Here is a 14261-nt window from a genome sequence, read left to right as displayed (position 1 = left end):
AAATGAGAATTATACAGAGCGAGAGAGGGAAAAAAAATGATAATAAAATGATAAAAAACAGAGCGAGCGGACGGCGCACGCATTGTGCTCTCCCCGGCAGTGGGAAAATCCAGAGGGGTCGGGATGTGCGAAAATGCGGCGTTTTCTGTCGAAATTCACCCGTTTCGAAATAGAAATCACCGTTAAAAAGGCTCCGATTTCTACCCAAACTCCCCGATTTCGGGCCAAACTCTGGGACTGTCCGTCAAAACGCTGCGATTTTCGGTCAGAAAGCCGCGATTTTGGGGCCCAGAGCTCCGATTTCGGTATTCGTGGGAGGGGGGGGGGGGAAGAGTGGTACACAGCCATTGTGGAGGGTGGGAGTGTGTGTGTGTGTGTAGGGGGGGGCTGGGAAGGAGCACACTGCTTTCAGCGCCGGGAGGAGGGAAAGATGCTCTGATGGCCGATGCGGATCTCCGCGCGGATGTACCGCGCAGTTGCGCGTCTGTGCGGCTCTCCGCGTGCGTGCGCGGTTGGTGTGTGCCGGGTCGGGATGTGCCCTTTTGTAATGGGTCACAAAACCCGACGGGACCCTCCAGCTGTCCCATAGGTACATTTCCGCAGCCAAAAAAATGCCGCTTTTACAGCTCTGTTTGTCTCCCTGCTATGCGGGGCTGAATAGGGGCGAACAAAACAGGACCCTAGATCTGGCTAGACGTCTGGCTTTAATTGCTTTATGGTTTAAATAAGGTGGGTGCTCTTCTCTTTGAAACCGGATTATTGGAATGTTTTGTCTACAAGCTACAAACAACAGACCCCCTCGGACGAGAGGAGGTAAAAAAATAAAATAAAACCCCCCATCCCCGCGCCCGGACTGATAAAAGCGGGGGGGGGTTGGGGGGGAGGCAGAGAGGGGAGCGGGAGGGGAGTGGGGGGTGGCACATCTGGTGGGTTTGTTGGGCTCTTCATGAGCGTGTACGCACATTTGTGCCTTTTTTTTTTTTGAGTGCAAAACGGAAGGTGATGGGATGGGGTGGGGTGCGGTGGGGGGGGGGGGGGGAAGGGGAAGAAAAGAAAAGAAGGAAATACGTCCTTTTCCCCCATCAAAATCCTGCCCGCTTTATGGCGTTTCTATAGGGCTACTCGCCGCGGCGCATTGCAGAGCGATCTGTGCTGTCCCTCCGGGGTGGGTTTGGGAATGGGGTTTTGGGGATAAAGCGCAGCGTCGTCACCCGCGGGGGCCGCAGGACCACCCCCCATGAGCCCCCCCCCCCAAAGCCCGCGGCGCTGCGTCGGGGCGCGGCCGCGAGATGGCGCTGTTGCCCAATGTTAGCGCGGGGACCGCGGAGCGCCCCCACCCGCGCCATTCCCGCGCCCGCGGAGCTGCCCCACGCGAGATGCGGCCCGAGAGGAGGCTGTGTATGTGTGTGTGTGTGTGTGTCTGGGCGAGGGGGGTACACGGGGCTGCTCGTCTTCACCTCCCCTCCGCCCCGCGCGGCGATGAAATACCCCAACGGTGCGTTTTCCCATCCCCCCCCCACACACCATTTTTCCCCCCTCTGTTTCCCCACTTTTCTCCCTTTACCCCAACCCCGTTTCCCCTTTCTTTCCCCATCACCCCCCCCCCTTTTATTTTTCCCTCCCCCCTCTTTATTTATATTCCTCAACGCGGAGCTCAGGGCTGACATCTGACGGCGCAGGGACCGCATAAAAATGCTCGCGGAGAAATTTCCTATTTCCAAGCTCGGCGGCTCTTTTTTTTTTTTCTTTTTTTTTCCTTTTTTTTTTTCTCTCCTTTATTGACGCACATCACGTATCTCTCCAAAGCCTCTTCCTTTTTGGGGTGGGGAGGGAGGGAATGACATCTCGCAGTGAAGGTCAGGGCAGGGAGAAGAGGCGGGGGTGGGGGGGGGGTTGAGGGGGGATAAAATAAACTCCAATGTATACAATGGAATACCGAAAAGTCCAACGCGGCCCCCCCGCGCTCACGCACCCGCAAGGCATTACCCCACACCCATCCGCACATCCTAACGCAGCCAAAACAGTAGAGACAAAGAGCAGCACTTTCCCCAGGCACTAAATGTCAAGATATTTCCCTTAAAATGAAGTAGGCAATCGCATACATCTTATTTCGCGCAATCTGGGAGGGGGGGGGTGGGGGGGTGGGGGGGGGTGGGTCCTTTCTTTCACAGGCGCTGAAGGCGAACATCTATTTCCCAGCCTGGCTATGATTCCGGCTGCCCTAACGCACCTTTGCTCACTGCGTTCGGGGGTAAAGGCTTCAAAAGGTGCACCGTTTCTTCCCCATTTCAGCCCAAAAGTGCCCAACTTTTTTTTTTCTCCCCCCTCCCCCCCCCCCCCCACCCTTGCTCTCTCGTCCTTATTATTTGCTGCGCTTATGGCACGGGCAGGGCGGTGGGGTTTAAAAATAGAGATGCTATCGATTAGAGGAGGAAAATGGTTACCTCGGCTATTAGCTGTTAATTAAGGAGCCTCCGTCCCTGGGTGCTCTGCTCTCCCGGGGTCGGGGGTGTCTCCGTTGGGAACGGGGGACCTGGGGAAGGGTGGGGGGTGGGGGGTGGGGGGGGGTTGGGTGAGTTCTGGCGAAATGAACGTGGTCATTGTGCCGTCCTTGGGAGTGTTCGGGGATGGAGAGCATTCCCTCGCAGCGAACGCAGCTCGATTTTGCTGAATATTTCCACAACGGGCGGTGGGGAAAAGCCAACAGCCCAACGTTGTGCTGCACCGCTCATTGTCTGCCCACTCGGGGGGGGGGGAGGGGGGGGAAGGAGAAAAGGGAGGGTGGGCAAAGCCACGGACCCCTTCTGAAAGCAGAAACGCACCTCTGGTTCCGAAAACCTCATAAAAGATGGAGCGGCGGCGGCTGCCTCATTTGGGGGGGGGGAGGATGGGGGTGGAGGGGGGGGAGGTTCTGCCACCCATCCAGCTCGGATCTCAGCAGAGGTTCGGGCCGCTCAAAAGAAGAAAAACACGGAGGAAATGACCTTTGCTGGGAAGAAAAGCACCTAAACCCCATCTTGAGGCGGTGCGTTCTGCCTCCACGCCCGGAATGATCGGTCAGATTGGCCCCACTTCCCCCAAATCCATCCCCCCCCTCACCCCCCAACCCCAACACACACACCCCAAAAGGACGAGGCTGCTGATTTGGGTGGAAGAATGTGAGAGAAACGTTGAAGGTTTGTACAGTTCCGAGTGGAGCACTGATACCAGCGCCGTGCCATGGACACGCGTGGGGTGGATGCTTTTTGGCGGCTCGGGACTCCTCTTTGCAAAGTGTCTCCCCCCACCCCCCTCTCCCCACCTCCCACCGCCCCCACCTCGAGAATCCCGATGGTTGGAGGTGAATTTTCTGCCTTTTTTTTTTTTAATGAGCCGATTTCCTTCGTGGGGTCGTAAAAACGAAACGTCCGAACCGAGAGACTGCGGTCAGCGAGGGTGCAAAAAAATGAAGTGGGGGAGAAGGGCACTGCCAACAACGGGACGCAGACAAAAAGATCATCATCATCATCATACCCCCCCCCAAAAAAAAATCACTATTGGGAATCAGAAATATCGAGGGGCATTTCTGGGGGGGGAGGGGGGGTCTTTTCTACAGGCGAAGCCCAATGGCAGACGCACAAAAGGAGCTCGGACCTCCCTGCCTCACTTCCCCTCTCTTTCTCCCGAAGTCTCTGAGCTCCGGTTTTACTTTATTCCCTCGGATGGAGCTCCCCAGTTATTCCCAACCTCGGGGTTACAGCGGTTGTTTCGATAAAAGAAGGATTGAAGGGGGGGGGGGGGCGGAGTTGGGGTAAATAAAAATTAATAATAATAATAATAATAATAATAAATAACTGCCCGCGATGTTCTGCCTTTATTTTCTGGAAGGAAGGGCAGCACGAAGCAGCCAATCAATAAGGAGAAGGGTCCCTCGCCCGCTCGCTGCCTCTTTGCTTTTGTTTGCTTGTTTGATTCCGATCTGCCAACCGCCACCACAATAACAACAACACGCGCGCACCCCACCAAAAATGGGGGGGGGGGGAAGGGGGAAGGGGGAAGGGGGGAGAGGGGGGGGTGGAAATCGTCGTACAAAATGAAAACAGAACCGAAGGAAGGAGGAAAAGTGGGCGCGCATCCCCACTGCCCCCACCCCCACTCCGTATCTTTCACCCCTCCGGTTGGGAGCAGCCCTACAGGGGTACCCCTCCCTCGCAGCACCACCCCCCCACACACACCAAACCCCACACAATGACAACAACACCGCCACCAGGAGACCCCCACCCATGCCCCCCCCTCATCCTCCCGGCCCGTGCAGGCTCCCTACAGGAGGGGTACCCACGGGGGAAGAGGGGGGGCAGAGCTCTACCAAGAGCTTACCCCCCGTTTTGTTCTTTTTGGGAGTGGGTTGAGGGGTGATGAGGAGGGCGGGGTGGGGGGGGGGATGGGGGGGGGGGAGATGGGCTCCCTTTACCTGTTGAGGTTACCTAGGCTGACCTCCCAGCGCATGCATTTGCTGCCATCAGTGAAGAGGCTGCTGCTGGGAAAAAAACAATAAAATATATATTAAAAAAAAAAAATAGAGGGGGGGGGGGGAAAGGGGGGGGGGAAGGGGGGGGATGAATATCAATGCGCACCTTTCCTCACCCTCCTCCAGTCATTAGGTGGGTGCCCCCCCTCCCGAAGGAGGGCTCTAAGCCTGCTCCCCCCCCCACCCCCCCCAGCTCACACCACCTTTCCTTCACCCCTTTCCCCCCTCCCCCCCATCACCACCGCGCTGAGCCCCCAAATCGCTGTCATTCCCCCTCGCAGCAGCCTGTCTCAGTGTGGCGGAGTGATGTGTACATATCGCGTGTGAGAGGGGGGGGGGAGAGAGAGAGAGAGAGAGAGAGAGGGAGAGGGAGAGGGAGAGGGAGAGGAGGAAAGAAGGGAAAAAAAAAAAGCCACACCACCGGGATTTTGAGGAATTTGCCTGTGGTGTTAAAGGGAAGGAGCAGAGTTACAGAGAAATTGAGAGAGAGAGCTCTACCTACCGACAGATTACAAGAGAGAGAGAGTCAAGAGCACCGAGGACCCCACCGTGCAGGCACACGGAGGCACCATGAGACGCCTTTGAGATCGCATTGATAAAAAAAAAAAAAAAAAAAAAAAAAAAAAAAAGGCAAAAAAAAAAAATACCGCCACTTTAAAAAAAAATTACAACCAACAACAACCAAAAAAAAAAAAAAAAAAAAAAAAGCCGGACCTGAGATACAGTCCGGGGACCGTCTCGCACTCATCCAGAATTAAAGCCGTCTTTTTTTCTTAATTTTTTTGTTATATTTTTCTTCTTTTTTTTCTCTTTTTTTTCCTCAATTATTTTTCCTTTTTTTTTTTTTTAATTATTCTTTTTTTTTTTTTTTTTTTTTTTTTTTGCATGCGAGGGTCATGAGTTCCTACTTTGTAAATCCTCTCTTTTCCAAGTACAAAGGCGGCGAATCGCTGGAACCAACTTACTACGACTGCAGATTTCCACAAAGTGTTAGCAGGAGCCATGCTCTCGTGTATGGTCCGGGCACCACTGCTCCCACCTTCCAGCACCCGTCACACCACGTCCAAGAGTTTTTCCACCACGGAACCTCGAGCATCTCCAACTCTGGATACCAGCAAAACCCATGCGCCTTGGCGTGTCACGGAGACGCTTCTAAATTCTATGGATATGAAGCTCTGCCGAGGCAATCGCTTTATGGTGCTCAGCAAGAGACGACTGTTGTACAATATCCTGACTGTAAATCGTCTTCCAACAGTAACTCTAGCGAGGGACAAGGGCATTTAAATCAAAATTCGTCTCCCAGTCTCATGTTCCCATGGATGAGACCTCACGGTTAGGACCTTTTTTTCCTCCTCCTTAAATGTTTTCCTTGCTTTTTCTCCTCTCTTTCTCTCCCCCTCTCTCCCTCCCCTCTCCCTCCGTCTGTCTGTCTGTCTGTATATATATGTATGCATCGACGGCCACAAACATGTGTCAATGTACCTCCACACGCACGCATACATATATATACATAAATATAAATAAATATAAGAGGCGTAGATGTGAAAATAGCGAAGGGATGGGCAGATTTCGTGCTAATGTTTCTTCTTTTTAGGAAGACCTTTGAAAGCAAACAAGGCAGCAGTTGCTGGAGAGCCAGCAAGGTGGTTCCCTGCGAAAGGCTTAAATCACAATCAAGTAAAAACTTGGGGTGTTTCTTCTTTATTGCTTTGCCTCGAGGATAGGCAATAAGATACAGCTCCCACGAGGTTATTTGCATGTTGATAATGCACTGCTCTTTAAAATGTCATATAGCCTTTCATAACCGCTTGGAGACGAAGCCCGAGAGGTGGGAACTTGTACGAGTATCGCTAATACTTTACATCTGTTTCTTAAAGCCTGGGGATAAAAGTTTGGAGCTGGGAAGGAAACTTAGCTCAGAGCTGTGGGGTGGGGTGCAGGAGAGCATCGTACTGTCCTGGGTTAAAGCAAAAATAAAGGGTGTGCGTGTCGGGGGCGGGGGGGGGGGGGAGAGATTACAAATAATTTGGGCTGAATGGAAGTTCGCTGCTGTGAAGTCCGGATAATTGCACAGAAAGCGAAATACTTCAAAGTTTCCCCCCACCGAAGGACCGAGGCTGTCTCGAAGCCTGCTTAATTCAAACCATGTGAAGGTTAGTGTTAATTTTTTAAGGACAATCGGAGCGCCAAAGTTTTCTCCCTACCCCTCACCCCCTGCAAAAAAAAAAAGAGAGAAAATAATAATAATAATAGGTGTATATATGTGTTTCTTTACAGAAAGGAATTAGAGAGGAGCTCTGAGAGGATGTGGCCCAGAGAGGCTGGAGGGGAAAACATGTTATTTATCTGAGCTTTGACCTAGGGGTAGTCTCAAGGATGCAATCATTTCCAGCCGTTGCATCGATATATTTTTTCGCAAACACGTTGTTTTCTTTTTTTTTGTCTATTCTGGTGAAGGAAGGGCTGTGCAAAAGGAAGTGCTAGGGCTCAGCTGCACAAACCTCCTCCTTTCTTTTTGGCTCTGGCTGCAAAGCGTCCATCTCGAGTTGTTTTAAATGCAATCTCGGTGTTTGCACAGGGATATCTGTCTGCCTGATGGACCCACGCGTAACCAAGAGGACGGGGAGAGGGGATTTATCACAAACCCCAATGCTCGGGGGGGTCCATAGGAGCAAACAGCGGCACCCCGAGCCCGTGCTTCGGGAGCAGCATTAGGGAAAGGAGAGCAAGGCTGAGAATTTGGGTTTGGGGGGGGGAATAGGGGAAGAGAGGAAGAAAGGAAAGAGAAAGAACGGCAGGAGAAGGAGCGAGGCTGGGAGGGTTTGTTTCACGGCGAACAAAGCATCTTTCATAGAAAAAAACATCTTTTAATAACAATAATAATAATAATTATTATTATTTTAAATGGAGCTGCCCAGCACGCCTCACCCTGCAGAGCAGAACCGCCTTTTTGGGGAAAAGGGAAACGTCTCTTTTGTGAAGGAGCTTGACAGCCCCATCCCTACACCCACCCAGCACAGCCGAGTGCCCCCCCAGGAGGAGGCACAGCCCCATCCGTCCCAGCACCCACACAGCAGCGATCCCATCATCACCCACCGACTTTTCTATGGGTGCCTTCGCTACACAAAGGGCTCAGGGGGGTCTTTTTTTTTTGTGGGGAGGGGGCATAGGTTCTTTAGGAAAACGGGGGGGTGGAGGGGGGCGAGGGAAGGGGAGAGGCGGCTGAGAAGGGGGGGGGAGAGCCACGAAGTTATTTCTGTTTGTGCCCTACAGCTCCCGGAAGACGCAGTGGCAGACAAACTTACAGCCGGTACCAGACCCTGGAGTTAGAAAAGGAGTTCCTAGTTCCTCTTCAACCCGTATTTGACACGGAAGCGGCGGATTGAGGTCTCTCACGCCCTGGGACTGACCGAGAGACAAGTGAAGATCTGGTTCCAGAACAGGAGGATGAAGTGGAAAAAAGAAAACAACAAAGATAAGCTGCCGGGGGCCAGGGACGAGGAGAAAACGGAAGAAAAAGAAGGGAATGAGGCAGAGGAAAAAGAAGAGGAGGAAAAAGAAGAAAGCAAGGACTGAGTTCTCAGCCCCTTGAAGTCTCGTTTTATGGCAGATGATAAATCGAGATGTTTACGACGGTCATTTGCTTTTATAGAGTATAGAATGGAGAGGCTCACACAGCAGTAACTACCTGTCAAACAGTTGTAGCCTTTTTTATTGTCATAGAAACTTCCCCTACTTTTTTTCCCCTCCCTTTTTTTTTTTTTTAATTCCCCTTTTCCTTCTTAATAGCGGCGTTTTAGCTCCATAAATACATAGTTGGCTCCAGTGCAGCGACGGTGCGCGGGGGGGGAATGGTGCAGCAAAACCCGACTCCCCCAAACCCCCCCCCACTCCAGTCCAGAGGCCGCAGAGCGGGGGACCTCTTCCCCGTGCTCGTCCCCCGGCTGCACAAAATGTATTTATTTTGAACAGGCTTTGACTTTGCCTTTTTCCGCTTGGTTTTGCCTCTCGCGAATGACCCCGGGGAAGCGCGGGGTGTGTCGGTGCCGTGGTCGTCTATCGGGGGCCGATCGCTGCTCCTAAAAGCCGTTTATCGCTCATTGAGGGCCGATCCTGCGAGATAAGGGGGGGCTCGGAGCCTACCTGGCAGCGCCCCGCGCCTCCTCCCCATTGCGCTCCCATTGGGATCCCATTGCGTACCCATAGTGCTCCTATTGGGGTCCTAATGTGCTCCCGTTGCGTTCCCACTGGGTTCCCACTGGGTTCCCACTGGGTTCCCACTGGGTGCCCATCGTGTTCCAGTGGGTTCCCATTGTGTCCCGCAGCGTTTCCTATTGGATCCCCATTGCGTTCCCAGTGGGTTCCCATAGCGTTCCCATTGTGTTCCCATTGGGGTTCCCATAGGGCTGAGTGCAGGAACGCCGATTTCTCCTTTTGCTTAGACTCGATAGGCGAAATTGGCCACCAACCCCCCCCCCTCGCCCCCCACCCCGATCCCCACAGGCGCTGTTTGCCCTTTGGCTGTGTGAGCACTCGAATTCTTCATGTACTACCTAAAGGGAAAACCTGCAATAATTACCAGAGCTAGTACCAACAAAGGGGCTGACGTATCCGAAATTTCACTTGCTCCGAATTTATTTAAGAGAGAGAGCCGTGTTTCTGCCCTGATGCAAGCTTACTAAGTAGCGTAGCGTAATCATAAAATAATAATAATAATAATAATATTAATATTAATAATAATAATAACAAACCAAGCAACCTTGTATTGTACTTTATCACTACCTATAGAAGGAGTCATGCTTTGAAAGTATTTGTAATGCGGTTTTATCGTCGTTCGTTGCTGCTTATTTTCTCGAAATAAGGATTAAAAATAATAATAACAAAAAAAAAAAGTAAAAAAAAAATCATTAAAAAATCATTTAAAAATCAGTTAAAAAAAATCGTTAAAAATCATTTAAAAATAAAAAAAAAATTAAAAATGATAAAAAAATAAAAATAAAAAATCCCAACAACTGAAACTGCCTAGATGAGAACGCACAGCATTGTATTCTTTTTATCGTGCTTATAAAGTAGTGTAGGACTAAATTGCACTGAATGTATAGTTATCTATCTTGTCTGACTTAATCTGTTAATGCGACCTGCTCGGACGAACAAGCATAAGAAATTAAATCGTCCTTTGTTTATGTAAAAGCATAGTTCTGCGTGTGCCACTCTGAATGTAGCGATTCCAGCCAGAAAATAATAATAATAATAAAAAAAATTAAAAAAAAATATAATAATCCCATTTCTGGACACCGTGGATTTGTATTGTATACGTTGAGACATTGCGTAGATGATGATGATGATGATAAGAATAAAAGGTTTTAAAAGGAGCGCGCTGCCCGCGGTGCCGTGTGTTGATTTGAGCGCTGCCGCCCGCACGGGGCGATCTGGGGGTCCTGGGGGGGGGGGGGTCTGGGTGCTGTGGACCCCCCATATACACACACATCGGTATCTCCAACCCCAAATCGTGTCCGCAAAACTAATAGTGATTAAAAAAGGAATCAAAGTGCTTCAATCGCTCCGACCGCGCTCCGTCTTCTTCTGGGATTTTAAAGGATTTTATTTTCTCTTTATTTTATTGGTTTTGGGGTTGTTTTTTTTTGGGGGGGGGAAAGGTGTAGAATGGGATCGCGCGGAGCGTGGGAGTGGGTTTTGTTGGGAGCGCCGCCGTTGGGGCTGCGGAGGTGCGGTTGTCGCCGCCGTCCCCGTCCCCCCCTCCCCCCCTCCCCGTGCCCGGCGGTGACAATGGGACGCAGCGCTCCCCCCCCCCCCCCGGTCCTGAGTCGGGAGCGGTCAATGGGGACCGGGGCGACATTCGGTGTCTCCAAAGCGCTCCGGGGCTGTGCCACGGTGCGTTTCCCCAAAGTGACGAATTAAATAAAGAACAGTTGGGGGGGGGGGGGGAATAAAAAGCACTTTCTTCCCCTCGTGCTTTATTTTCCCCCGTGCAAAACCCCCCGGAGCTGCACCTCCTGAACGCGGGGACCTTCCCCAGCGGAGCACCCCCTTCATTTCGCTGCCTCCGCCGCTGTTGTCACCCTTCTCGCTGCCGTTATCATTTCTGCTGCTATCATTGCTGTGATCGCCGCTATTTATTTAGTTGTTGTTTGTTTGCTCCCAGCAAAACGCGGCGCTGACGTTTCCAGGTCTCTCCGGCGGCTCTCGGCTGGAAGGTGAACTTTAGGAATCTCCCCTTCCCACCGCCCTCACTTTTTGGCCGAACGCGGTCTATTGATCTGTAAAAACGGGTCTATCTGCTTGTGTTGTTCCCCCCCCCCCCCCCCCCCCCTCCTTTCTTTCTCTCTGTTGATATATGGGCTCCATCCATGGAGCCCAGGGATGCAGAAGCAGACGGGATGTTTACGCAGATCGCGCAGATAAGGGAGCGCGGGGGCTCCCGATGAGCTGAGCTCTGTCTGGAGGATCGTCTGTGGGTTCAGACATTCTTAACCCAAACCCCACCGAGCTTAAAGGATTGAAATGCCGCCGTGCCTGGAATTGCTGAGCTCCGCCAAGGGAGACCGAGAGCAGTTGTGGGGCACGCGGGGAAAAGGGACACGGGTGGGTGCCCCCCGCACCCGCTTTTCTCCCCTTTCCCCTCTTTATTTCCGAGGGATGCAGAACAGATCCGCCCCCCATCCCCCCCCCCCCGTTCCAGCAGTGCCAGTGCAAATGGGGCGGGGGGGTAAATAAGAGGGAAATGCAGCAAGAGCCGCGTCAGTGGGGTCGGGTCCCACTCGCGTGGGTGTGCAGCACCATAGGCTGAGTGTGCAACGCCGTAGGAGCGCGTGTGAGCAGCGGCAGGAGTGGGGGGGGGGGGGACGCTCCCCATCCGCACCAAATACCGACACACGCGCATCCCCCTCCGGTGCAGAGTCCCTCCAGGTCCTCTTTAACGGGTGTTAATCTCCCACGAAAGGCATCAAAACCGCACTCAGGTTTATTCTAGACTTTTCCATGTCGGGGGCGGGCGCGTAAGGTAAGCGCTTGTGTCAGTCCTGCAACGGAGTGCTCTAATCCGAGAGAGGGGATGATTTATCCCGCATTTACAATCCGGGTTTTTTCCCCTCAATCGTACGATGGGTGACAATAAATAAAATAAATTTATACGTATCTCTATATATTTATGTGCTATGGATGTATATATACTTCAAAAATCGCAATGAGGTCTTCGCATAGAAAATATCCACATCGCTCCCAACGAAAGGAAGCGGAGGGGGTTGGGATGGAGAGGGGGGGGGTCGAGGAGAGAGCAGAGAGGGAACTTATCGAAGTGCTTAAAAATATATAGAAAAATAATAATTAAAAGGAGCTGCATCCGCACGCCATCCATCACATTTAAATCCGCCAAATCTGAGTCGCTCCATCGGAACGAGCGCTCGGCGATGACATTTATTTATCCGAAGGGTCTGGAGTTAAACGATCGGAACTGCAGCCGCCGCACTTCGTTGTAGGGGAAATGTTTATGTGCTGTAGTCAACACAACAGAGTCGCGTCTTCAGATGACATCCAGTTATTTCTGTAATCGCTCCATCATTTCAGGAGAAAAAAAGGGAAAGGGACCGTTTTATGGGGCGAAGTAATTTGAAAGAAGATTCGCTCTCCGCAAAGTGCCTGATTCAGAAATGATCATAGCTTCGGTATTACCGAAATTAGACTCATCCACCCGCCTGCAGTAAGAAATATCGTCCTATTCCGCGCTTTTTATTAGCCAATCAAATTTCCTTCGGATCTCCATTTGTGATTTGTGAAAAAGGGGGGAAAAAAATTATATATATATACGTGTGTGTAATTCCTCGAAAAGCTGAGTTTGAGCGTATTGCTTATTTTGCCTTAATTTATTATTCTAATCACAGCCGCCGCCGCGCGATAATGCATCCATTAGGCGAAAAAATTCGTTTAGATTTTATACTCGAAAATGGGCACAGATGATATCGTAGAGACAAACGAATTTCTCGGGCATTAAATTTTTTGTCGTCGTTGCGCGGATGGCGGCTGCGGGGGGGGGGGGGTTTGTGGGAGGAGAGGGGGGGAACTTTGCGAGACAGACTGGGAAGAAAAGGCACTTCTGCCCCATTTCCAGTCCCAGTTTCACCTCCCAGACACCAACCCCCCCCCCCACCCTAAACCTGGGGCTCTTTATCCTCAGTCCCGAAAATAACCACGCGAATATCGGACCTCAATTAAAAGGGAGAGGGGACCTCAAAAGAGCGAGAGGGGACCCAAAGGAAAGGAAGGGGGTCAAAAGGAGGGAGGGAAGAGACAAAAAAAGGGAGAGTACCCCCCCCCCAAAAAAAAATTAAGGGAAGAAAGGACCCCAAAAATGGGAGAATGGAAGTGGTTTTATAGACGGGAGAAAAACAAGCGCCCGAAACGGGAATGTGCGTGCACAGGTTACACTGCCTACGAGGATAAAATCTCCCGTTCCCATTATGGAATTTATTATCTTGTCTGCCCGCTGGAAAATGGGGTCTCCATTGTGCTCTGGAAGCTGTTGTGGTCGTAGTTTCCCCCCTCGTAACTTTTAACTACCTGTTATAAAATTTATTGGCGGTTCGTAAAGTGAATAAAGTAATTTCCCTTCCATCCGGTTGTATTGCGACCTTTGTGTTGTTTGGGCAGACAGACACGCATCAGCCCGGAGTGCGGGGTTGGAGGGGGGGGGGGAGAGAAAAATAAATAGATGACAGAGGCGGGGACACACTCCCGAACCCCTCCCCCCCCCCATTTTTTTTTTTTTTTTTAATTGTAAATAAATGAAGGCGCAGAAATACCTGAATAATGCGGATGGAAACGTGTGCGGGGAAGGGGGGGATTGAAATGAAGCTGTTGCAGCAAAACGTGAAACCTTCCTCGTGTCCTTATGCGCGGCCCTATGGGGGTGGCATTTGGCACTTGGGGGGGGGGGGGGTTATTTCTGTCCCTGTCGGGGTAAGAAGCAGCAAAAAAAAAACCCTACTGCGGCTTTGGAGCTGCGCGCTCCTGTGGGTGTGAGTTTGGTTCTTGTCGCGTCTCCAACACAGGCCTCGACACGGCGCAGAGATGCCGCCCCCCCACACACACACCTCTTCCCCCTCCCCACTTCCCCCCCCCCGGATCCATATTTCTGCTAAAAAATTATATAGAAATGATAATAATAATAAAAACCGAAGGGGCCCCGAATTCCGCCTTTCTGAAGCGTCGCGGCCCCGATACAACAAAGGGCGGAGGGGAGGGCTGAGGGGGGGGGAGATGGGGGGCAAACTGCACCGGGGCGATGGAAAAAGGCACCGGCGGAGATGATAACGGGGTTGGGTGGGTAGGGGGTGGGGGGGGAAGGAAGTAGGGGGAGTGATAGAATGGTAGAAAAGAGCTCGGAAGAGTTTTGGGGTCAATACCGCACCTCGGGCTCAAGTTTTGGGTGGGATTTGGGCGGCTGTCTGGGTTTGGGGGGGGGGGGGCTGTGGGGTGAGGATGGATTGTGAGTGTGTGTGGGGGGGTAAGAGCCCGCGTTAGCCCACGGGGGTCTCGTCCCCAGCGGACACACCTTAGGGCGAAGGAGCGGAGATGCTCCCACGGGGGGAGCGCTGCGGCGGTCACCATTTCTCCTTTTATTTTTCCCCTTCGAAAACGGCGTTCTCTCTGCCTTCATCATTAATTAGCACATCCTCATCACTTAATTCATTTAATTTGCAAACCCCGCGTCCTCCTTTTTTACCTCCTCTGCCCTTCT

General features: G+C 51.8%; 1 protein-coding gene across 1 annotated transcript; it reads left to right on the top strand.

Annotated features, from left to right (window-relative positions):
• The first annotated feature begins 5366 nt into the window (after positions 1–5366).
• Positions 5367–8339, top strand: HOXC8 (homeobox C8). The gene is given in 3 exon segments (XM_065731600.1): positions 5367–5839; positions 7781–7851; positions 7853–8339. Coding segments are annotated over 3 exon segments (738 nt in total). The 5' UTR covers positions 5367–5403; the 3' UTR covers positions 8084–8339.
• The last annotated feature ends 5922 nt before the right edge of the window (positions 8340–14261 follow it).

This window comes from Cyrtonyx montezumae, unplaced genomic scaffold (genome assembly GCF_038088225.1).
Source record: "Cyrtonyx montezumae isolate F1298 unplaced genomic scaffold, pur_monq_1.0 scaffold_142, whole genome shotgun sequence".
Taxonomy (NCBI): domain Eukaryota; kingdom Metazoa; phylum Chordata; class Aves; order Galliformes; family Odontophoridae; genus Cyrtonyx; species Cyrtonyx montezumae.
The sequence above is the reverse complement of the archived record's forward strand: the minus strand, read 5'-3'. Positions and strand labels throughout refer to the sequence as shown.